At 35.1% G+C, this 26,558-nt stretch overlaps 1 protein-coding gene across 2 annotated transcripts in view; it reads left to right on the top strand.

Annotated features, from left to right (window-relative positions):
- Nucleotides 1-25,076, top strand: part of LOC139821111 (ATP-binding cassette sub-family G member 4) — a 40,524-nt gene extending 15,448 nt beyond the window's left edge. For both annotated transcript variants that reach the window (XM_071791882.1, XM_071791881.1), the window contains 10 exons: nucleotides 12,324-12,441; nucleotides 16,095-16,284; nucleotides 16,697-16,842; nucleotides 18,368-18,606; nucleotides 18,791-19,087; nucleotides 20,702-20,865; nucleotides 21,187-21,355; nucleotides 21,469-21,569; nucleotides 22,029-22,370; nucleotides 22,463-25,076. In XM_071791882.1, the coding sequence (XP_071647983.1) occupies nucleotides 12,324-12,441; nucleotides 16,095-16,284; nucleotides 16,697-16,842; nucleotides 18,368-18,606; nucleotides 18,791-19,087; nucleotides 20,702-20,865; nucleotides 21,187-21,355; nucleotides 21,469-21,569; nucleotides 22,029-22,370; nucleotides 22,463-22,621 (1,925 nt within the window). In that variant the 3' untranslated portion in view covers nucleotides 22,622-25,076. The remainder of the gene's footprint in view (nucleotides 1-12,323; nucleotides 12,442-16,094; nucleotides 16,285-16,696; nucleotides 16,843-18,367; nucleotides 18,607-18,790; nucleotides 19,088-20,701; nucleotides 20,866-21,186; nucleotides 21,356-21,468; nucleotides 21,570-22,028; nucleotides 22,371-22,462) is intronic.
- Nucleotides 25,077-26,558: the final 1,482 nt, after the last annotated feature.

The raw sequence follows: 26,558 nt of genomic DNA, 5'->3' as shown, positions 1-26,558 counted from the left end.
ATATTACTGATATTAATAATAAAAGTAAATATATAATAATAAGTAATAAGTATATGACTTTTCTCGCAATTAATATATCCCCTTGCCCCGCGATGTTTTTATCATTCCAAAGGAGGATGTTAAAAAAGGCCGATTTTCCGACTGTAGATAGAACCTCAAATTCGAGTTCCATGGATATCTATGAGTCGTATAAGAAGTGGAAATGACAGTCCTTTTTCCAAGAGACCTATGGAAAGGGCAGAAAATCAGCGTCAAAACTATTGAAAATTGCGTCATTCTAATATATCTATCCGGAGACAATTAGAGTCGGCGACATGGAAGAATTTTCAGTCAAACCAGCTTCCGGTTAAATACTTATCCAATAGTTTATGAGATCGCTAATAATGTTTCAATATCGGGATCCCGAAAGTCAAGATGACGGACTCAAGATGGCGGACCCAATATGACGGACCAGAATATGAAAAATTGTGATTTTTGCATGTTTTGCACTACATGTAAAAAACATTATGGGTGCGAATAGTCAAGTGACAGCTTTCAAAATCATTGATGCAATTCCTAGTGTTAGGATTTGAAATGTTGCCGACTCTAGTTGTCTCCGGATAGATAGAATGACGCAATTTTCAACAGTTTTGACGGATTTTCTGCCCTTCCCACAGGTCTCCTGGAAAAAGGGCTGTGATTTCCACTTCTTTTACGGCTCATAGATACCCATGCAACTCGAATTTTAGGTTCCATTCATAGTCAGAAAATCGGCCTTTTTTAACATCCTGCTTTGGTCGCTGACTAAGCAAAACATTATTTTCCGTATATGTAATATATGTATGTAAAATTTTAGATGAATACTTATCTTGAATACATTTCAAATGCCGGTTTTTGTCCATAAAATTGGGCGCTGCGCAACACTATAAATACCGGAATAGTTTTTTGCATCTGAATTGCTTTAGAGCCAGTTTCACCAACGTCAGTTAACTATAACCTTCGATTAAACTCACTTAATCTTCATCTCTTTCTAACTGTCCCCCTAAAGCTACGTCCAGACTTGTACCGTATCACCGTATCGTATCGTGATATTTTTGTATCAAAATACGGATAAGTTGGTTATAATTTATAATGATACGCCAAGGCCTTGTTTTCAATCCGTATTCGTATCTTACAGGTTGAAAACAAAAAGCCTTGGCATATCATTATAAATTATAACCATCCATCATTATAACATATCCGTATTTTTGATAAGAAAATATCATGGTACGATACGGTGATACGATACAAGTCTGAGCTTTAAAAAGAGACGAAGAGTGAGTTTAAACGAACTAAACGAAGGTTACAGTTAATCGGAGATGGTGAAACCGACCCTTCGGCGCACATCATTTGCGCGGAAAGTTTAATTTGTCTCATGGAAGTAACGGTTCAAACTTACAATGTCTAAAAGACATCTTTAAGACATTTTTATCACGTTTTTTAGACATACGTGCGATTTTGGGTGATTTATATATCGTTCTTATATCACCGGTCATCATATTTTACGTACGAGAAACAGATTCTATCGAATGCCATCTATCGAATGATCAGAGAATATAACCAGTAAATATTAATATAATAATACAATTTATATTTAGTTATAGAAAAGCAGAACATATTTTTGACTTAAAGTTCTTCTAAAAATAAAAAATGTGCTCTCTGTATTGTGCAGCAATGAAGTATTATTTAACTTATTCTGTGAATGACGTTACTTATCACGTAATCATCTTCTTGGCATCGGTTAATTATCTGATATTACACGCTTTTTTATAACCTTGTGTGGAATATTTTTTAATGCGGTAGCAGATAATTCCATTGTTCAGGAACGTCCGTGAATGTATTACGGGTCATTTGCACATACCCATGAGAAAGGACCCCTAAACCGAACTCCGGATTTCCTGGTTTTATATCCTCCGCACCTTCCCGTATGCAGGAACCAGCACCGGCGTCAGATAAACGGTTGGAAACTGGTTTCCGATGACATTGACCGTCGAGTGAAAGTGCACCGTTCGCATGCCAAACACGTCGAAGAAATGCGTGTCTGAAGAAATGCGGCACGGTGTAACCGCGTGCAACGGGCGCCCGCGAATGCACTCTTAGATATTCTTATCATCGTGATACGGCATGCGAAAGATAAGGCGGTACCGGAACGCGGTTCATAAAGGAAATATTCATAAATGATTCTCTTTCGTACTTTGAACAGGAAAAACCTAGGAAAACCCCATCCGATACGATCGATGCCGCGCGGTTTGCGGGCGCAAGCTAAGCAATACCGCACCTGTTGTGCTCGGTATCAGTATCAGGTGCACCGTTGTACCTGATGTGCACCAGATCGATATATTAATAATAGTGCTAGGAAGTCGTATCGTGCACATAAGCACGATTAATTTTCCGTAATGCCCTTTGTATCGCAGTCAGACTATATTCGCGATGTGAGACATTTCGCCGCATATTTTATGGGTATACACGTCATAAATTACGTCGTATATTCCGATTATTTATAGGCTGGGAACATGGCGCACTCGTCTTGCCTCTTTCTCTTCTTATAGCTCATATGAAAGTACTTCCGCAACGAATCAATCTTTGATGAATGCGTAAGGGTATTAACCGAGTATTAAAATCGATCATTCACTGCTGCTTGTTATTATTGAAATTATAACGTTATAGAATCAGATCACTGGACGATTGCCTTCACCTCTTTATCCTTTATTAGCGTCAGCGCAAACCGATTTGAAAGTAACGTGAGCAACGTGCGTGTTTCTCCAAGTTTTCGATGAAGAATTCGTAATAAGAGGTGTAATTCGATGCTTGCTTCTCACGAATAGGATTAGCGACTGCAATTTTGCAAGAAAGCCGATTACGACATGGTATCTTAGAGATCTCCAAGGTATGTCGGCATGTAATTCTTGAGTCTAAAAAGAAACACATGAATCTTGAGTTGAACTGTGTGCGTGTATCTTAAATACTTTGGAAAATATGTAAAAGTAAATATATTACCACGTTCGTATAATTATAAACAATATAAGAGGACAGGGTTAGCGAACAAAGCTGGATGTTGATGTTTAAAATATATGTATCATAAATTAGCAACATTAAAAACAAATGTTTCAACCTTCAATATGGTCATCTTCAGTGCGTAATGGATATTATGAATTATTTCAACGGAAAAACGCAAATTAATAAGAGTTGTTGAATTCCAACAAAAAAACTTAAATTAATATCTCGCATTATAATAGAGCCGATATATTGTACATATATGGAGAGGTAAAAGCCATAGTCAAGTATAAGTCAAATTTTTTTAGATATTGACTCGTGTGCATAGATGCAATCTATACAATATATAAATTGCATCTATGCACACGAGTCAATATTTTAAAAAATTTGACTTACATTACTATGGCTTTTACCCCTTCATATGTATGAGAACCTCTTAATTAGTGCCGAAAAGGATGTTCATCGTTCTGATGATTCTCATAATTGATGGTGTGTATATGAGACCGTGCGTATATATATGAAACCTATGCTATGAGAGATTTGATTAAAAATACTAGTCAGAATATAAAAACCAACATATTTTAAGCACTAACATATATCCAGCTTTACTCGCTAGCCCTGTCCTCTTACATTTGAAAATATTTCGGGGAAAATTTTAGGGAATAGATGTGATTTTCTTGAAGAAACGAGAACGGAACACGGTTCTTTCTAGCATTGCTCGAAATGCACGCTTGAATCGACGTGTAGTCGACAGATAAACGTATAATAATAATATCGAGCGGTAAACATCATCGGAGAGTCTTTGTTCCGTCTTATCGTGGCTCTCGCGAGCGCGAAGTGAATCGCTTCACTTGTAACGATAAAACTTCATTTTATTGGCATCACCCGCTGGTCATGATTCTACTTTGGATATTCTAGAACTTTAGACACTTTGATTATGGAATTGATTGGTAATAGATTTGAAGCATCCGAACGTGATACGTATAGCAGATGGCGAAGATACGCGATATCGATCGATCGCGCGCCTTATCGTGAGATCGAATGTGAAAATCAAAATATCTTTTGCAATCCGCCGATAACGCATCATCTGATGGGAGTACTGAAAATCATACTCTAGCGGCCTTGACGACCGCCATTTGGAGTCTAGTACCAGCCGCGACCACGTAATTCAGGACGTAGTAGCATTATTACGTTATTCTAGTAATGCTATCTCTCTCTTGCGGAGAGACACCTCCGGTAATAATACTCATCTTCTTGTCGTGTATGGGCAATAATTAAGCACCGGACGATGATACGTCGTATTCGTTATTTTTCCCTTTTCCAGTGATAGACGTTACATGGCGCGACGGCGCGGCGCGGCGCGGCGAACATTTCGATGATCAATCGCTCGGATGCTTTCATAACTCGGAATAGAACTGATAGAACAAGAAATATTATTCGTTTAATGTGTAACATTATCAGAAGACTAATTGTTTGTTCGGGACCAAGGAAACGTGTATTACAAACGATAATTATTGTTATAGTCCAGATAAAAATGCGAACGGCACTTCATTGTGTTGGATAATTCTTATCGCGGGACACATATGGTTGTAGGTGTGCATTCGTGGATGCAGGGAAACTCGTACTTTGATATGATCTTGTTTTTTATAAGGGTGTCTTATCGAAAATAAATAATAGTGACGACTGTCATTAACAACGAGATATGATATTTAATTATTGAAATATTAGGCTCGTTTTATGCAAAGATATAGGAGGGAATAATGGGCCAACAATACTAGAGCTAAATTCAAGATTCAATTACATTAGGAATAAATTTTATTCCTAAATGTAATGGATATAAACGTTTTCGACTTTACTTACAATTAATCTTCTTCAGTACGAAAATAGAAGTAAATTCTATTTTAGTACTGAAGAAGACTAAGTAAATTCGAAACGATTACCTTATATCCATTACATTTAGGAATAAAATTTATTTCTAATATAATATCTTAAATTAAGATCATTTGTTCATCCGCCGTTAAGTCTACCCGTTTTATTATTTACAAAGACGTTGCGCTAGGGGAACATAATCGCGTACCTCTGGTTTTCGATCGAGTAAATTTATTTATGTGCACGTACTTGACGAGCTCGGACGAATCTTTTATGTCACGATGTATCACAGATAAACTGATATCAGCTTAAACAGATATCGCGGCACGCGGAAAGCACGAGCTGTGACTTTGGCTTACACTTATCGAATTCGTGTCTTGTAACCGGCCATCGAGCGTGTTTTTTCGTCGATTTAGAGAGCAAGATGCATTTCGAGTAGCAGTAAAATCTACATCGCTCGCGTGGCTGGAATGACACGTTTCGACGTGCGCAAAAAGTAAAGAAACCTGTTTCGTGGAACAATACAACTTTGCATCCCATTACCGAGGTTCCCACTCTTTACGTTTTTACTTACACAATAAAAAACATTTTGTATTTGTGTTAAAATTTTCCTGTGTAGAAAGTTTTGTGTTAAATTTCTGACACAGTTGTATGTTAATTTAACATATCGTTGTTGTGTTACTTAACTTTTCTATGTTAAATTAATATTAACCATTTTTAAGAGTTAAAATAACACAATTTATATATGTAAGTGCATGAATTCTTGGTGATATATTTTATATGTTAAAGTGAACAGATAAATTGTGTTATCTTCCTCTTTATAACAGTTACTATGTGTTAAGTTGACATAATTCTTATGTTATTCATCAAAAAAAGATCAAAACTAAAAATAAATACTTCTCTTAAATGTTAAAATAACATCTTATCTTAATTACATTTAACATTATAGAGATGTCAATTTAACATAAACTTTGATTTCTGAAAGCGTCTAAATGTTAAATTTTTATGTTAATTTTTTACATATTATGTTTGTTATTTTTTTACATATTTGCTTTATGTTAAATTAACACGAAAATTTGAGTGGATAAATTGGGACATGTAAAATGTGTTAAATTTAACACAAAATTTTTTACTGTGTACTCTTAATTGCGATGCTGTCTTTAGAGGTCTTTATTACAATCTCTTTCCTCCTTCTTCTCCCTACGGAAATTCCTATGTCATTGTTCCATCAAGAACGCAGTAATCACATAATAAAACTTGACATACTAAGGTGACTCATCGAGCGTCCCTTATCAAATACGCTTGCTCGCAATTATCACTTTCCTTACGGTCGTTAAAATGTTTATCAATAATGTATAAGAATAGCGACGAGCCCCAAGGGGTCGAACGTCGTCTCGTGAGTAAACGCATATTTCAAGATTTCGAAAAATTTGGCACAAATCCTGGACACTTTTCATTTCCCCACCACGAAATTATTATATTAATAAAAGGCTCGATATTTTCTTCGGAGTAAGGAAAAAATGTCCACAGAACTTTTCGTTCTCTTCGAGATAATTGCGATTCTTCAGAGCAGCCTGCGAAGATGCCACGAGGAATAATTTCTATAGTATGTTGAGGATTTCTCGAGATTATCTCGTGTTGTCTTATGCAAATATTGTGTTGAAATTATCGGACGTGTGCGAATACTATTCAGATAGGATTGCTCGTCGCGGTCATACGATACACAATACATTTGTGAAATTAGGGTACAGCGCCTCGATGAAACGTACGTGAAGCGTTTTTATGCTGTTATATTCGCACAGTTGCAACATAAAATGAAGAAAGTTTAACATGACGTCATGTTAACATGACGAAAAGACAGCTAGCCGGGCATGAGATTTTGAGATCTCGTCTGTCTCTCGTCTCTCTCTTCTCCCCCCCTCTCTTTATATATATATATATATATATATATATATATATCTTTTGCTTCTGTATTTATACATTCAATACATAAACGCATCCGCATGCACGTAGGTCGTAGAACATACAGCATACAGCCTGAGCAATCGGAGTAATTTAAGCGTTGTAAACTGCCGTATGTCAAAGCGAGATTTTTGCAATCCACGTTTTGCGCAATTCGCCTCATGCAGCTTCTTCCAGACTCGAAATTGGCAAACTCGATTCGCTTCTCTTTCTCTTTGCGAGTAAGTCCGAAGGCTCGTTCGTGTATGGTCGGCGATATTCTACGTACGTGATCAATCGACGGCAATGGTGCAATTAGTGGGCGTTATTACAGACAGTAGATATTTACTTTATATTGTCACTGAGGAGCGGTAGTCATCTTGAAATTATTCGACCGAAGTCTAAAATATATTTTAATATTAAATAAAATGTATTAACTGTGATTATCAACTTTTAATATAATTTCACAACATTTAACGAGTTTGAATCCTCATAAGGAGTAACTTTTACATTTTTTTTTATATTTTCGTGTGACGCAATCATTTTGGAAAGTTGCAACGATCGTAAAACGTATCGACAATAATGATCTAAAATTATAGTGCGGCACATATCAGAAACCTCCTGATCTAGATTGTCGGACGACCTTTGCCATGCACGATTCGTCGTATTTCATTCTCCATTTTTTTAAGCTTAATTGTGAAACAGTCGGTATATTAAAGACGCGGATCTTTCCACGAAGACACTTACTTTAATTACATTAATCGGGCACGTAGCTCTTTGCTACTTATTGTTAGGAAAGCAGCCATCAGCGTGCAGAGGTCATTGGCTTCCTTCGCTTTTCGAGAATCGAGGAACAGAGACCGGGTTAACAGTATTTGCACTTTGTATATTTTGCTTTTTCTTCAAACAAACCGCTCTCTATTCGAGCGATAACGGGGAACCCGCGTTCTGATTATAACACATGGCCGTGTTCTGGAATACACAGAGGTTGAAGTCAGAAAACGTCGTAAAAATTATATACCGCCGATTTTAAAATTAGAAACGTTAATTATATTTATGAGTCATTAACATTTGTATATATATACCGGGTGAGTCACTAACTATTTTCACATCCAATAACTTTGTAACTATTGTTACTACAAAAATGAATTCACAAACGCAAATTAAAACATAACGAGAAAATTATAAGTTGCACATATATAATTAAATGCTTGTGATTTGAACTAATTTTTCTAGCAACAAAATAGGTACAAAGTTATCGAATGTGAGAATAGTTAGTGACTCACTGTATGAGTATATATAGATTAGATATATATATATATCGGCATTATATACGAAATGTCCCTATTTAATCGATAATAATAGTTGTTATTTGGCCTAATTATAAGTGGCACGATAAATCCGAGTTAGGAGATAGGTTCATAATAATTTATCCGCGATATTCGCGCGTATAATGTCATATTTACATGTGTAGGGTATAACGTTGATTCATGAAAAAGCAATTATATAAGATCAACGTGTATATACGGTCATAGTAGTTACGATCATAATATTGTGCATTCGAGCAATAAACGTCATAGGTGATAAACTGTCATAGCGAAATTATCTTACGAGGCAATAAACGCCTCGCGTTAACTTCGCCAAGCATGTGGGGAGGGAATAATGTACAGGATATTCCAGAAATCGTATGTTTCCTGTTGATCACATTAAAAGCCATGCGAAGAGAACGCACAACGCCCACACATTATCGGATTTCCTAGAAACAGCAACAATGCCTGGTAAAGAGAGAGTGACACACGTTCCAGAGAGAACAATAGACGTAGGCCGGTATTCATAGTCAGATCTTTTATTTAAGATTGTCTTAAGTTTATCTTTAGATAATGTTTAATTGGCTACGTATTATCTAAAGATGAACTTAAAACGATCTTATATATAAGAACCGACTATGAATACCGGCCATAGTTAATAAAAGCCAAAGTTTAAAGCGGATTTATAGACTGGAAAAAAATTTATTATTTGCAAGAAAATAGATTTCTTCGAATTTAGTTTCCTTAATTCAAAGAAGTATTGGGTAGATTTAAAGATGTATGTCGCTATAGCTATATGTAGTATAATTTTGTTTTCTTGATTAAACAGTGTAGAGCTAATCTCAGAAATTATTCATAAACAACATGGTATCATTGGGACAGAAAAAGCATAAAAATCGCAATTTTGTCCCATTTTTGTACTTGATATTGTTTAAATAAATTATTAAAAAATTGAAAAATATATATAAACAGAAAATCTTAAAAAACCGTAATTGCAATTCTCGATGTCATAGAAGTGTACCATAAAAATTTTATTCATTTTTAACGTACATAAGCAGAGATACATATTATGATATATGTATAAGTGCACAATCTCTGTAAATTTCAGCTTTATCCCTTTATTTTGACATAAGCGACATACATCTTTAATAAAACATTTTTTACATGTGACTTGCGAGTTTAAAATATTTTCTCGAATCTACCTAATACTTCTTTGAATTAAGGAAACTAAATTCAAAGAAATCTATTTTCTTGCAAATAATGATTTTTTTTAGTGCAAGTATTGCCAATTATAATGCGTGACAAATATAACAGACGTGCTTAAAGACAAAGATATATTGATATAGACAATAAAGATATCTCATCGAAATTCGTACGCTATTTATCGCAAATCCAGAATGATTTGCGTTCGACATTAAGAGATTTGCATGATGCGGTCCGTTTCGTCACTAATATCACATCCTAGAACTCTCGGGCACTGTCTCGGCATGTATAAAAGTGGATTGGAACTGGTTCGCCTTGAATTGAAATCAAAATAGCATTTTAGTAGCTTGTGTCATTGCGATTTTATGCATCTTCACGTTCGATTCGCAAATATTTGCGCACGTAGCGAGCAACCGGGTGGCCAGGTGGAGGATACTCATATGAATGACGTACGTGACAACGGTGGCATTTATCTTCCTCAGGGAACGTTAAATTGCCACTTTACGTGCATACGTAACGCCACCATCTTATGGCAAGACAACACGTGAATGTAATGCGGAGTGTGTCTTTAAGCGATTATTTCGCTATTACTTTCGTACGAAATACCTCGTCCGGATGGTCAGATGAATGAAAATAGGCAGTACTTCCTTGCCTTGGTAATTAAAGGCTAACGATTAGCGAACGAAATATTTCTTGTGACGCTTTTAGACATCTCAGAGACTAAAACGTCCTTTAAACAATTTTTCGTTTATCAGATTTGGAGAAAAAGCGTGCCTATAAAATAAACTTTTAAAATGCAATATTACAATAGTTAAAAAGTATTTAATTTTTATTTTGTATATAGTAAAATTTGTGCATTTCTCATATATTTTATATTATATTATATATTTTTTGTTAAGTATATAATATATAATATATAATATATATAATATAATAGATATTATATATTATATAATATATATTATATTTTATATATTATATATTTTTATTTATATATATATATATATAATATAATTTATATACTTTATGTGCTTTCATAGTCTCTGCGAATGTATTAAAGTTTTAAAGTCGAAGAACAGATTCTGAGAAATCGTTCTGCCGAGCTTTTGTTCTGCAGAGCTCATTGTTTCACTGATTATGCAGTTCGTGACGTGAGAAACAATATGCAAAGTTTTGCGGTCAACAATATACATTAACGTGCCAGATGTCTTTTTTCCTTGGGACAGACGCGTGCGTTGCAATAGTAGCCTAACTTTAAATCAAGTGTGTTCCTGTTAAGGGGACTGCGATTGCTAAAGCATCGTGTTCAGGCCATTATCCACTTCTCCACTTACGATTTTGAAATAAGAACACTAGTGAAATCGAGAGCTATAAAGTCGGGAGGTCAAGTTATACGACCCTATAGTAAGACAATCGTATCGTTATCGCTTCTGACGTATCAAGTCAGATTGATAAATTTTGTTCATGTTCATGCAGTCGAAGCAGATACTTTTTTCTCTTTCGCTTTATAAATTCTCTTGGCCAATATTGGCAGAAATAGAAAAAAACTCTTTTTGCATACCGGAATTCAAACAAGATTACACTTGCTTTTGCGTTGAAAAGCAATAAGTTTTGTTTCTTTTTGGCTGGTAAATAATAAAACGTGTTTTTCGATTGAATCGATAACGAATGAAACAATAATTTTACTGGCAGAAATAGAATGGGATTCCCGTATTTCAAGAATATTAAAATGTTTTTATGTTACTGGGAGTAAATAAATATTTTTTATATTTATTACAACGCGAGAAAAATATTTGTTTGAAAATACGTGGATAAATTTTTTTTGTCATAATTTTGATTTAAAATTAAGATATTTATAGCCGTATTCATAGTCCTTTCTTGAGTAAGGATTCCTTGTTCCTCATTCTACACTTCATAAATTTTAAGGTTTTTTGATCGATCAAGGAAGGTTAATGAAATGTAGAATAACTAATAAGGAACAAGGAATCCCCTTATTCCTCAATGAAGGCTATTATTAACAAATACAAAATGTAGAACAGGTATTACGCATTATTTATTCAACTAAGTAGTTGATAGTGATCAGATAAAATATAAAATAAAATGTATACAGTGATTCGCGTTTTCGATTTTTGAACATATTAAAACATAATAAGTAGAAACTGCGTCAAACCGAATCCTCATATAATTAACTACGAATTAAAAATATATACGTTATACATATCCGTTTAATTATTACCAAAAATTTTTATCACTCTTGATCGCTTTATTTCTTTTATTATTATATAAATCACTTAATGATCGCAATTAACAACTGAGCCTGAAATAACGGAATAATTTAGCTTTCTACGTTGCAGCGAATTCATCAATTAAAATAGCTCTTCCGGCCTTGCGCCTATATATGAATCACACAAGCTGTATACGCGAATGCGATGTAATGTATAAGTTTATTTGTCTTGGACTTTGTCCTGTTCTCTTTGTTCGATATCCCTAAGATATGTATTAGTAGTCGTAAGTCATAAAAAGTAGAGATTACACTTATGTGCCATCTCGGTACGACGGTCAACGGTTGACTGATTGTATAAAAAAAGAAATACTTAATTCTGATTAATCCGTGAGCTCATCGAGAGTACCAATTATACTCAATTATTTGCCATTGCAAATACGTGCGTAACGTAAACTTGTTTTTCACGATACGCGCAAATATTTTAATACGATAAGTCATTAGAAAATATACCTAATGATAAAAAATAAATAAACATAATCTATCCTTGTTCCTTATTATCTTACGCATTTGCATAAAAAAAATATTTGTTAAAAGATAATTATTTCAGAAAATCATTTCTTCATAATTCAAATCTATCAATTAATGCAAATCTATCAAAAATATCTTTTAATGCATGGTCTAGGTTATCGCCAATATTATTGGCAAACAGAAAATATTAAGATTCACTCTTAATTATTACGGATCTAAAAGGTTTATTCCATTTTCAGATGTGAAGACGATCCTCAAATCCGTCAGCGGCAGACTGCGGTCCAGCGAGCTGACGGCTATTATGGGCCCTTCAGGCGCTGGAAAGTCAACGCTCCTAAATATCCTCACCGGATACAAGTGAGTCAGCTGCTTCCACATGATACAGTTATTGCCAGTAAAATAATACTGTAACGTCTATAACAGCGCATTAAAATGGCGCGAAAAGGCGCACGCATATTTCGAATTAAATATATCTTGCGCAAATTAATCGGTAGAACGAGATATAAACTCGCGCATACTTGTCGTCTTGTTATCGTAATAGTTTGCAACATGTTGCAATTAATGTATATTACCATAGATACAAATAGGCTGGTAGTAGTAGCAGATGAAAGGTCATTTTATTCATTCTTTGCCGTTGAACAGCTTGATAGTGTTCCATGATTCACTCTAGTGTACGACTCTCGTTTTAATTATTCCCTTACATTGTCACTAATTCTGTATTATTGAAAGTAAAGTTACTAAAAGAAAAATCGGGGAGACAAGAAATTCACTCGGGAATAATAAGCGACTTCCAAAAAGTCGATTTTAATTTATCATACAGAACAATCTCCATAAATTAGGATTCGTTTATTCGCTATTTATTCATATTAAATCATATTAAATCATATTTATTATTCGATTACCTTGATATATTGCTACAAAATACTGCATATACTTTGCAAACTTCCATTTCTCAAAGACCAGTTGAAAAGAATATTGAAACAAAAAGAATATTTAAGCGGTTTGAATGTCGCCATCAGCGGCTTTTTATTCAGTTTCTCCGATCGCAGAACATTCGCAGTCTCTTCCAGCATCAAAGTGCAAAGCATTTCGTCGGACCTTTCTTTAGAAAAGATATACGTCAGATTATTAACCGAAACGCCGAGTAACAGGTATGTCCTGTAAAAGAAATCCTCGCGTCTGTTGTTCATGCGTCAATAAACAAATGCGACACCTATTGGGAAAACTGCAACCAGGAGAATAATGCGCGAACAGAGAATAACAACGTCTTTCTGTTTCTGCAAAAATTGAACGCCTCAACTCTAAAGTTTTAACTCATTACTGGACATTAGGGCATTCGTACAAATCTACACTGTTAAATATTAAAGGAAATTTAAACCAATATCTTGAGTTGAATAACATTTTGTTATTTTTAATTATTATACGCGTCAGAATTTATTATTTTAACACAAAACAGTATTATTTTAACTTCATTAGTTTAGTTAAATTAACGACATATTGAATAGGAATAGTAGACCTATAGGAATAGTTAAAAATGACTCTATAGTTGAGTATAATTTAACACTACGAATTTAAGTGTATGCAGCGTACGTAAAGTAACGTGCGTCTTTTTGCGGAAAGATTTCGTCGCGTAATCTCTCGCCATGACCTCGTCGCCACGCACTTTCAGTTTTTTGTCCAAACGTTGTCCAAACGTTTCGCTTTCTTCGCCATGCTACGGTCTCGCTTTCTTCGGCGATATATGTACGTTCTCACTTTCTTCGCATTTTGTACCGTTATGAAACTGCTACGGAACCGGAATATTCCGCCGTTGATATTTGAGATAATAAAAAATTTCACTTATACGCGCGACAGGAATATCCACACATATATCGCGCATCAATTTTTATACAGCCATGCGTATGTACAATTCAGCTGCGCATCGTATAGAAACCACTCCGCAAGTTCGGGATTATTTAATTTATAAAAAATTGACAACGCATTTGATATTTTCTACTTCAATATGCTTTGGCCGATTAACTTCTACCAAAACGTTCTGCTTGATGAAGCAGTTTACATTTGTACTTTTATATATTTTTTATTTATTGCATTGTCCCGGAATATTAAGCTAATTAGTGCTGCAATGCAAATAATACGGCATTATGCATCTATTTAAATAAATCAATGGATACCGAACTGGCTTGTCCGAGAAATAAATTATCTTTCAAAACGTTACGAGCGTCGAGAGCTATCGCCTAGTCAGAGGTTGCCTACTTAGCATTCCGTATAGTAAAAAAAGTTCCTTCTCATTTGTGTACAAATCGAATAGAGCAGTTGCGATGTCAAGGCGCTTTCCTGCCTCCGATCTACTTTACGTAGAGATTGTAAGAATAACTGTCAAGCAAGAAACTATAGCGTGACAACGTCCGTTTTGCTGCCTCTAAATCGTATGTACAAGGGCGTTGCAAATGACACCTTTCCGAGGAATGCTCTCAAATTAAACTGTTTGAACCGGTCTTCGACATTTTATAGAAACCGGCACGCAGATCTCGGCCGCTAATTGCTCGATATAACGACGTTTCATTGCTTTTTGATCGAGACAGTCAATTACGGTATAAAAAGCAATATATGCAATTATAATAAATTATTTTGCTCACAGTCGTCGACTTTGTACGTCGCGGTCTGTTTAAATGAATATTCTGCGCATAAGTCAAGTTAAAATTTAAAAATATATAATATATAGATATAAAAAAGGTATGAATAATTATAAACACGCATGTGCGACACGAATACGACTGGTAATACGAATCACTTTCGATTTCTTCCGATCCACCCGATTTCACCTGCTTAATTGCGCCTCGAGATCGATCAGCTTTTCGATTCTGCTCCCCGCAATATTTGCACAGTGGTACACAGCTCGGCAGGCTCGATGCAGTCTGCCTGCGAGCAACGTGACCTACGGTGTATTTGTTGGCACGTAAAAGTTGTTTCGCCGCTCGTTCGCTTCTTTTCCATCGCATTTTCCAAACCGGTTTCACAGTCAACCAGCGCGGTGCGTCGAATCGCGTTTCGCGCATCCGCGATTGAGAACCTTTTCACGATGCACGCACGTCGCACGACGATCTGACATTGAGCCTGTCTTTATGCGACGGAACGAAAAATCGATGAGTCATTAATGACTGTATTTTTGGCCAACAGAATTAAGCGTCTACTGCTGCCCTGGTGGAAAAATGTCTCAGAATTTTTTATAATATTAGTCAGAATTTCTATTAAAATTTTCAGACTTTCTCATCAGAATGCTCAGAATTTTTCAGATTTTTTTATACGAATTGGAACGTATTTCAGAAAAACTCAGACAAAATAAGAATAAAATATTTCAGATTTTTCCAATCAACATATCAACTTTGTAGAAATCTAAATAAATATGAGAAAATCTATGCAATTTATCAGAAATTTTCATATATATGGATACTGATATATTCCGAAAATCCTCATGCAATTATTTCCGTAAAGTATCTGAGAAGAGAAATTTTATAGAGGAAAGTTCCCTATATTATGAGATAGGGATCCTAATATGAGATGGCGAGATTTTTTCATGGTGGGATCAACAGATGGGGCCTATATAGGGCCTTTTAGCTTAACATATCTCATATATTAGGATCTTGTCTCATAATAGGGGACTTTCCTCTATATTTTTTAAAAATAATTTTTTACAAGTTCTCAATTTTTACACAATTTCTGAGAAAATATGATGAATTTTTTCATCAGGGCAGCCTAAATTCTAATTTCTTCAGCGAACGTTTTGCTGACGTAAAAGAGCATCGTTCTGACGTAAGAGACGGATGAAAGACGTTTTTATATTCGGACAATGAGAGTGGCGAAGAGATATGCGTGTGCATAAATTTGCATATCTTCTATAAATCGTCTTTATGATACAACATATGCATCTGCGGGGAATTGCTGGCAGCAAAATGTATCAAGATTGTTTTTTCCCCAATATTCAGAATTATTCATTAGAAATTTCTTATCAGGACGACAGGCGCGGAAGGCAGCGTCACGATGAACGGCCACGAAAGAAACCTCAGTGCCTTCAGGAAACTCTCCTGCTACATCATGCAGGATAATCAGCTTCACATGAATCTAACGGTCGCGGAAGCTATGAAGGTTGCAGCGAACCTCAAGCTCGGCTCACACGTTAGCCAAGCAGAGAAAGAAGAAGTGGTAAGTTAAATCCTCCTATTTAATCTTTTGCCCTTCGGACAAACTCTTCAAGGTGCATAACGATTGAGTGAAGTTGTTTATTCGTGTACAGATATGCAATACATATAAATTTTATCTTTTGCATTATAAAAATATTGCATATAGCATATAGTGATAAATAGTAAAATTTATCGTTGTACTTGTTGCTTGTTTTATTTACTTTGGCGCTACGAAAAAATTATTATTTATTAAAAGGAAATCTGCGCAATTACAGCTAATTATCGGCATTATTTTAATTATATGAAATAAAAATTTAATGTATTCTTCAAACCGTTTTGCGACAACTTCCGCCTTTGTCCTCAATTAAGGTCAATATGATTTTATATGCTATTCAGTTTATTGCCATGAATTTCGTGTCGATTCTTCCGCGTAGATCCAGGAAATCCTTGAGACTCTCGGCTTGTCTGAGCACCGCCGTACCATGACCTCGAACCTGAGCGGCGGTCAAAAGAAAAGGCTGTCCATCGCTCTGGAGTTAGTGAACAATCCCCCTATAATGTTTTTCGACGAACCAACTAGGTAAGTTTTAATTATTATGCAAAATACATAATTCAATATTTATGATCGTGTTCACATAAATTTGAAAGTCAATTTTGCCTTTAAAAATCAAAACTCTGACGCATTAACTTAAATAAACATGTTGCAGCCAGATAAAAATTACTGTGTATTGATAAACTGTCTATAAGTGACGTATCACGTATTATAATTTTAATTCCCCATGCACACAACAATTTTAATTCAAGAATGAACTTTTTGATATAATTTGTCAATGAAAATAAAGCCATGAAAAGAGAATAAAGAAGAGTATAGAATGCTTAAGAGCGTTTGATCGAATTGATCTCTAGTCAATCAACCCACAGGAAATCTAGTAACGATCTCTTTTGCTTTCTCTAAATGAGAGAAACTTCGCCTTTCCTCAATAATTTCCTTGATCTTCGAATGTCGATCTTGGGGCAATGGCACGGGCAATGGCACTGGCAATGCCAAGATATCTCTTATTTTTCTACAAGGTTGCAAGGAAACGAACAAATTTTTTTAAATTTTAATAAAACGCGTATAATTTAGGTTGAATTTCTCCTTGCAACTTTCAAGGAATATCGATGCAGCTATCAGCTATGTTTCAGACTTACAAATTTTGCAATCTTGCAAGATAACTATAACGATAAATAATTACACGAAAATTTTTATATTCTTGAAACCATCAAATCTGTGTCACCGGAAATTAAGTAACTTGAATTAATTTGGCTTTCTACTTAATATCGGTTGAAAACTAATCCACGCTTTAAATCACATATTGATATATGTAGAAAAATTATTAGATACACGAATACCGAGTGAATATCTGGAATCATCTCGCTTACGTTAGATAAAATCAGATACAAAAGGGTTTAACACGCAACGGGAGAAAGTAAACTCGGTTTTTGAAACGTTTTTCTCGCCGGCAACTTTCACTGAGGCGCCGTATGTATACCTATACACCTACATTGGAATTTTTGCATTTATAATGACGCCGCATCTCATTCCACGAATTATCGCGCGCAATGCTTTTGATAGATGATCTTATCTGTGCGTGTTTACGTAGCGATACGTAAGTGCGACATAAATAATAAATTACTCATGCTGTTCAAAGTTTAAGTCCGGCAGTCAGTTTCCTGACCTATCGTATCACGCGTCTTCTCGAAACATTCTTTTGTCTCGCAACCGGTTCTGTAAGGATCGCTCGGTATCACTTTCCTCCATGGACCATGATGACAGAACGCGACGTCACGCGGGTAAACCCGTGACCGGTCCTTTCAAGGCTTATACTTGGATCAAAAACTTTTGGTTCTCCCCCCTTTAAAAAAATTACTCTTATTTAGCGCCACCGGCGCCGTTTACACGTTAATGTTGGAGGAAGGGAGACTTTTAATAAGACGTACTTAATTCTTATTTATTAGTGTTTGATAAACATATATATATTATATATTACTGCACTCTTTTTACTAAATATGAAGAAGAAAGTATAAGTAACGATATTAATTTATTCGGCTGTTTACACTTACAGCGGCCTGGATTCCTCGTCCTGTTTCCAATGTATCTCGTTACTCAAGACTCTGGCACGTGGGGGCAGAACAATAATATGCACCATTCATCAGCCCAGCGCGAGACTTTTCGAGATGTTCGATGCTCTCTACACATTGGCCGAGGGTCAATGCGTTTACCAAGGTTCTACATCGCAACTGGTGCCTTTCCTAAGGACAATTGGCCTTAATTGCCCGAGCTATCACAATCCGGCGTCGTTTAGTGAGTATTGTTAAATGATACTAATGTGCTCTCTAGCATTTTACTGTTTTATATATTAGAGCGATATAAATTAAGGAAAATAGTTTCGAAAAAAATTATTTCTGTAAGATCTGCTTTTATTTATAATAGATAGTAATTTTCTTTATGCAAACATTTATGGCACGATTTCTGATCTGTTTTTCAGTCATTGAGGTGTCATGCGGCGAATACGGCGATAATATCAAGAACTTAATTAACGCGATAAACAACGGCAAATATGATATACGCGAAGGACACCCGTTTCCCGAGACGAAAGAGGGAATGAACAATTGCACCGCTGCGGCGGGTATTTTGAAGAACAGTGATAACTTGGACAAGTTGAAGATCAAAAACAAGAATGACATCAGTAATCTGGAGGAGAAATTCACGGAAGAGAAAACTAGCGAGATTAGTAATGGAAAACTCATTTCCGGATACGCTACAAACGACATTGCTAAACAAGGTATATAAAACTTTTATATTGGTAATGATGTCTGCAATAATAACTTTTCAGTTGTTTATGTATAACTTCATATATATTATATATATATGAATATATATATAATATATATATAATATATATATATATATATATATATATATATATATATATATATATATATATGTATGTATATGTATATATAATATATCCAGTAAACAATCTGCGCGCAATGTGACAATAGATTAGCAGCAGATTTCGCTCAGATATCGCAACAGAGCCGACATCATCTGTGTCCGCATTGAACTCGTGTTTTGCCGACAGAGCCTGCCGATATAATCTGACAACAAATTGTCGACAGAAACCGAGCAGAATCTGTCATTTCACTATTTAAACATGTAAATGGAATACATCATTTAAAATTAAATGGTAGATTTTATTCACTTATCAATCTGCCATTACATTCTGTTAGCAGAATCTGTTATATTTCTGCTGGCATTCTATCGGCAACATTTGCAGCAGATATTTTTCTGTTCTCGACTGATATACTTTGTATCAGTAATCTTCTTATAAGAATTTCAACTTTTTATTTCAAATTTTTTTTCTTAATTGAACTATATAAAATTTCGTTTAAGGTGATCAGAGCATGTCAAAGAAAAAAATCCGAATTAAATATATGTTATAAAAAAAACCTAAATACGCTTAAATTTGCAATTTTGAGAAGATCTGACGTCTAGTTTTTGAGATATTAAATCTCAAAGTTGGCATTTTTCATAGGTTTTATGGGAAATTGTACCGGAATCATACATTTTTCGAGAAGTTCACTCACTGTCTGTAAAGAAACAAGTTCAAAAAACTGAAAATAACATTATTTGATTCTTCTAGCACTTGTTAAGTATAAGACAAAACGACGTTGACGTGTAATAAGGCCAAAAATTCAATCAAAAGTTGATGAATCGTCGCGTTTCTTGTCGGCCTTTCGATCAGCTGTACGCGACGTGGACATGTGGCAACGCCGCGCCGTGTAGTGTTTTCTTTCCACAGCACTATTCTTTTGCAAGCAAATCTCCCGTTATCGAAATTGTTTGTTACCTTACATTATTTTTCAACATAAACACAATACATAACCTCACTCAAACACATGGCACTGGCATGATAGCTGCCTACAGCGAAGAGATGCAATGTCGCGACATTTGGACATTTCTCTTGTACGAATGTCAACTGAAGTCAAATCTTGAACTGTTTACATTTATCAGTAGATAAATTGATACGTCATCGAATGAAAAGTTACATTATAAAATCAGTAATTATACAAGTGTCTAGAATATATCCATAAAAATGGTTTTTCTTAAAATAAATTTTAGGCCTTATATTGACTCATATGGTACATGGCCCAATCACCTTAACTATATAAATAATTTTATTCAAGCAAGTTTTCTTCATTTAATGTAATATAATCTCATTTCAAGATTATATATTCTTGCATATAGTATATAAGTATATCAGTGCGTTAATTTGACACTTCCTTTTTTTCTGTGTATTTGGACCTTGACATCACATAGGCTTCCTTCTGATTATATTACAGTTGCAATTTTTGAAAATAATATAAAGTAATGTATATTAAAATTAATGTTTTAGCACTGGATGTGGCAATATCTATGGATCCGGATAAAAAGGACAATGCTAACATAGCCTTGCTCGACGACTCCATCGTAGTTACACCGGAAAGATATCCCACATCTGAATTAACGCAATTTTACATCATTCTGAAACGTGCTTTACTTTTCAGTCGTAGAGATTGGGTAGGTATTTGAAGAAACATTGTCTATTTGTAATTGCGAATTCTACGATACTTGCAACCTAAACAGCATGCATGTCCAAAATCGGTACATAAGACGTCTTAAAGACATTTAAGATATCTTTAAGACGTCGTATGATATGATGTCTAAAAGACGTCTTAATGACGTCTGTAAGACAGCTTATGTCCCGATTTTGAACACGGTGGTGTCTGGGAACTTTAATATAACCGCGACTATTATAATGAAATATACCATTATTTCTAATATGTGTTTCTTAATTTTTAGATGTTAACTAACTCTAATATTTCTTTATTATGTCTACAGACTCTCATGTATCTCCGACTCTTCGCTCATATTCTGGTGGCAGCGTTAATCAGCGCGCTGTATTACGATATCGGAAATGACGGCGCAAAAGTACTTAGCAATCTGGGATTCTTGTTCTTCAACATGCTGTTCCTCATGTACACTTCCATGACAATCACAATTTTGTCTTGTAAGTCGTTTGCAACTTACACTTATACTTATTACTTTCGCAACCGCGAAAAACTATTTTCATGGATACATCGTGACATATCTATAAAACACTAATTTTTTTTTTATTTGTAGTCCCGCTGGAACTGCCTGTGCTTTTGAAAGAAAACTTTAACAGATGGTACTCTCTCAAGTCGTATTACTTAGCGATTACCGTTTCGGATCTACCGTTCCAGGTAAGATTCATCGATTAACGATATAAGCGAAACCCATGCAGTAAGCAAAATGATAGCAGTTTGTCTGCAGATTGGTAACAGATTTGATCAAACATGTCAGCAGACTGACATCAATTGCATTCAGCTTGTGTTCTGCCAGCAGAGTCTGCTATCATAATCATACAACAAATTGGTAGCAGAAACCGCGCAGAGCCTGAACGGTTTCAGCAGAATCTGCTCAAGTTCTGCCGCCAATCTGCTGACTGATAATAAATAGATTCTGTTATACTTCTGTTGGCGTTCTGCCGACATTATGTGATATTTATATCAGAACAGGCCTCAAATCTGTAATCTTTTTGCCAATAAAATTTGTAGCAGATGCTTCAGCAAGATCTGCTTTCGACAGACTTAGCTGTCAATGTATATGTAACCGTTGTACGACGAATAAATATGGTTACTCTCACGTCCTTTGCTTTTCAGACCATATTTTGCATATTGTACGTCACCGTCGTGTACTTCCTGACGAGTCAGCCGGCGGATATAACGCGGTTCTCCATGTTCGTGGGCACCTGTCTACTGATTTCTTTCGTCGCACAATCGGTGGGTCTCGTGGTCGGCGCGGCGATGAATGTGCAGAACGGTGTGTTCCTGGCGCCAGTGATGTCGGTGCCTTTCCTCCTCTTCTCAGGGTTCTTCGTCAGCTTCGATGCGATCCCGGTCTATCTACGATGGATCACGTACCTTAGTTATATCAGATACGGTTTCGAAGGCACCGCTTTGACTATTTACGGTTACGGCCGGGAGAAACTGAAATGTTTCCAGGTAGGTTTGATGCCACATCCGCATGTCGTAAATAGCCGTGGGCAAACAATGTTGCTAAATTTCCGTGTTTTTTTTTTTTTTTTTTTTTTTAGGTGTATTGTCACTTCAAGAATCCGGAGACGACCCTAGAGGAACTGGACATGCTCGACGCTGACTTTACTTTGGATATTCTCGCTCTCCTGCTCATTTTCGTTGTGCTGCGAATCGCCGCGTATCTCTTCCTGCGTTGGAAGATCAAGACCGCCCGGTAGACTACCGGTGCGCTTAAGCATCTTGTAAAATCAGATGTGGTTGCGAGTGGACGAACAAGTTAGCACAAGTGTTATACTTTTACGTTTACCTTTTACCGCGTAGAACTGCGCAGACAACAACGGACGCATTTTTTTTGTAATCGGTAATCTCGTAATGATATTGTAAAATGGCGATATTGGCGATAAGAAAGACTCGCTTGCGGCGCCTCACAACATAGTCAAGACACAGGGAATTTTACGCGAATGATGGATTTCCGCAGGATTTCTCGGTGAGAACTCTCACGGTGACAACCATTCGCCGTCGAAGAGGTACGTCTCGAAAGTACTACAAAATATGACTTACTTCTTTCGTGTTTTAGGGTTGCTTAGTTGATATATAGGACCAATACTAATGTAACTTATTTATATGATTTAGTTTAATAACGACGACGGCTGGTAGTTACGATATTGTTACATATTTATCCAGGGTACTATTCTATAGTATACACGTATAAATATCCGAAATATGTATCTTCCCTGTTTTACTGTATCAGTACCCATTTTCGTTAGAACACAGCCAAGCACACGCATCGATCTTGAGTTTATCGTCGAAATTCAAGCGTTTGTCAGCGCGATGCGATCGCAGAATGACTTCGAGACATTAAGTACGAATTACTTCTGTATAATGAACGTCCAGAATTGTTTCGAATATTAGTCGAGATAAAAAAATGTTTGAAGTTATTTTGATGATCTTGAACGTTTTGAAAACATTTTTTTTTTTTTAACATTTTATGTTACTTATTAATTTCAATTATCTATTTCGTAGACGAAAAATAATCTTATTTCTAAAAACTTTAAACGTTCAGATATTCGAACACCTCAAATGAGAGATTCTTTACAAATTCAAGAATTTCGAAACTTTCAAGATTTTTCAAGACTTTGAAGACTTCCAGTATCGAATAATATTTGAGGCAATTCGAATTTTTATACGCTTGAGTCTTTGAAAAATTTTTCAAAAGAAGGATTTGAACGGTTATCACTAAATTATGCAGCTCTACGGGAAGGCAAAGCGAGAGGATCAATTCACGCGTGATCCTCGGGAGGGACTTATCGGTCGCCCTCGATCGTGTCTACCCTTAATGGACGAATACGCGGCCTTAATCGGTGACGTATTTCGCGAACGATCACTCTATTCTATCCAATGGCTGTGAGTTTCATGATGCAAAAAAAAAAGAGTTAGAAAAAATCAAATGTGAATGCTTGTGTTCTTAAAATTATATTCGGACTAAACAACGAACGTCCAAGGTGATTTATATAAGCGCACGAATTTCTACGTATCTTGCCAGATTAATTTTGTACTTTGAAGACCAGATGTTTTTGACGCTTTATAAAGAACGGCGGTTCTGATAAATAGACTATGTCGAAACAAGTGTTTACGCATTCCTGTAAAAGCTTATGAATATTCGCAGCCACATTTCGTCGCCGAAGATAACGGCGAGCAACTGTACATAAGGATATTTCTTTGACAGCTCATCACGAATAATGACGAACTTTTCTACGCTACTCTACACTTGTATCAGTTCAGAAGTCAAGTTTGTACAAATTTTCAAGAACAAATTATTAAATCATCAAGTTGATTTGTTCTTACTTATGAATTGCTACTATTTTTTATACACAGAATACGAGGTTATTCCTCTAAACAAGCGTGAACCCCGACCTTTCTAGTGTCAAGTATCAATTTCCTAGTAAGCAAAATGATAGCAGTCTGTAGATTGGTAACAGATTTGATCAGACATGTCAGCAGACTGACATCAACTTGCGTCCGCGTTCAGCTTGTGTTCTGCCAGCAGAGTCTGCTCATTTTCTACCGCCAATCTGCTGTCTGATTATGTTAGCAGACTCTGTTATACTTCTGTTGACGTTCTGCCGACATTATGTGATATATCAGAATCGGTATCAAATCTGTAGTCTTTCTATCGACAAAATTTATAGCAAATACTTGGCAAGATCTGCTTTTGACAGACTTGGTTGTCTGGGTCGTTAAGTGGCAAAAAGAATAACAGAAAACTTTTAAGGACGGGAGAGGAAAACAGCGATTTAAAAATTGATCTAATTGTAAATTAGTAAATAAAGTTCTTTGTATATTCTCATAATTCACCAAAGTTAAGAATTTGAATCGACGATTTACAAATGCAATTACATACTAATACGATCATGACGCTTAAACGGATAATGTAATTTTTACGATGCGATATGTGTATTTTTACCTAAAAATGAAATGAACAATAATCAATCGATAGCATATTCGATTGTTAATATAGATATACTTTTATAAAACAAGTTTTGTCGAGATGTGCACGTACCTGATTATGCCGGTTTGGCATGATCATTAATATATAGGTAATTAACTTTATGTTGTATGTATAATACGAATAAAATATGCTTTTCGTATTACGATAAATTTCAATTTCAATGATCTCTGTTATTATTATTATTTTTTTTAAATCCTCATATCCTATATTATACCAATAATCACAACCGCTTCGAAATTTTTGCAAAATGAGACTTAAGTTTTCACATAGCAGTGCTGAAAATAGCCACCCTAAAAGTTATCATTAAAATGTAATTTGATTACATCCCTGCAAAACTGGCAATCTTACCCCTATGCTTGGATAGGTAAGATGCCACTTGTAATGGAAGAAGACAATATAAATTCTGTGAGAGACATGCAGCACTCAATAAATGAAGTGCAATACGTGTACAAAAACATAGATTTATTTTTAACAATAAACTGTTTAACCATTAGTTTAACAACTAGTATAAACACACAATTTCAGAAAAATTGATATTTTTGTTTTAGATATACATTTATTTTAGATATATATTTAGATATGCGAATATTGTAGCGTTCACGATATTTAAAAAAATTAAAATATAAGAACACAAATATTTTATGTTAATATTCGTGTAAATAAAATAATCCGTCGCGCTAATAGTATTTTTCCTAAAGTGGCATTTTATCCCGATGACGAGGAGAAAATTTCACCTCTGACTTTTCATACACTATTATAACGTCATAAAAGAAATGGTTATTCAGGTCATAAGACAGTTATTTCACGTGGTTCCAAATATGTTAAATAAATCCACTTTCAATGAAAAGAAACTATAAAAGATCTTAACAAAGAATATATATTCTTCTTCGGATACACAAGATAAAACTAGAGAAATTTGTATGTGTCTCACTAGCATCTTTCCTCTATTTACTCTAACAATAATAAAGTTTATTCTGTTAGATTTCTGTATTTCGATTTTTATTCTTTCATTTAATCTGTATGTAAGAGATTAATAATGTATCCTGTTATATTTATGTGCGTTAAAAGAATATTTTAATCACAATAATCACATGTATAAAGATAATTCTTTCAAAATCTTTTGGACTTTTGAACTTTTGACCAGATAAATCATTGCAAGGTCATATTTTATGATTTCTCGTTTGGCTGTTTTCTTATTCAACTCCATCATTTGGATTTTATTATCTACAATTTATCTAAGACCTATGCACTATAATACACTGGTCGAAACATACACCGTGATAAAATATATTTCGTAATACGGATACGTGATTATTAGTGATATGACTGAATGGCAGATCAAAGATCAAAGAACAAATATAAGATTAATATACCTATAAGGTGTGATGCATCAATTTTACAGAACGTTTATTTTAACTATTTTGATTGAATTTACATGCTATAAAATCTACATTTAATTAATGTCGTTTTTTTTTAATGAATTCGCGAATAGAAAATTATAGTAATTATAGTTCCGAGACAAATCGCAAATGCGGCGTTTTACATTGTTTGTTTTTTATGGCATGCATAAATTTATAACTTATATGTATAATCCCGGATATAGCCAAATCTGTCGAGAGCAAATTATTTTGAAAGTGCCTGCTGCA

Source organism: Temnothorax longispinosus, chromosome 10 (assembly GCF_030848805.1).
Source record: "Temnothorax longispinosus isolate EJ_2023e chromosome 10, Tlon_JGU_v1, whole genome shotgun sequence".
Classification (NCBI taxonomy): domain Eukaryota; kingdom Metazoa; phylum Arthropoda; class Insecta; order Hymenoptera; family Formicidae; genus Temnothorax; species Temnothorax longispinosus.
This window is presented reverse-complemented; position numbering and strand designations above follow the sequence as displayed.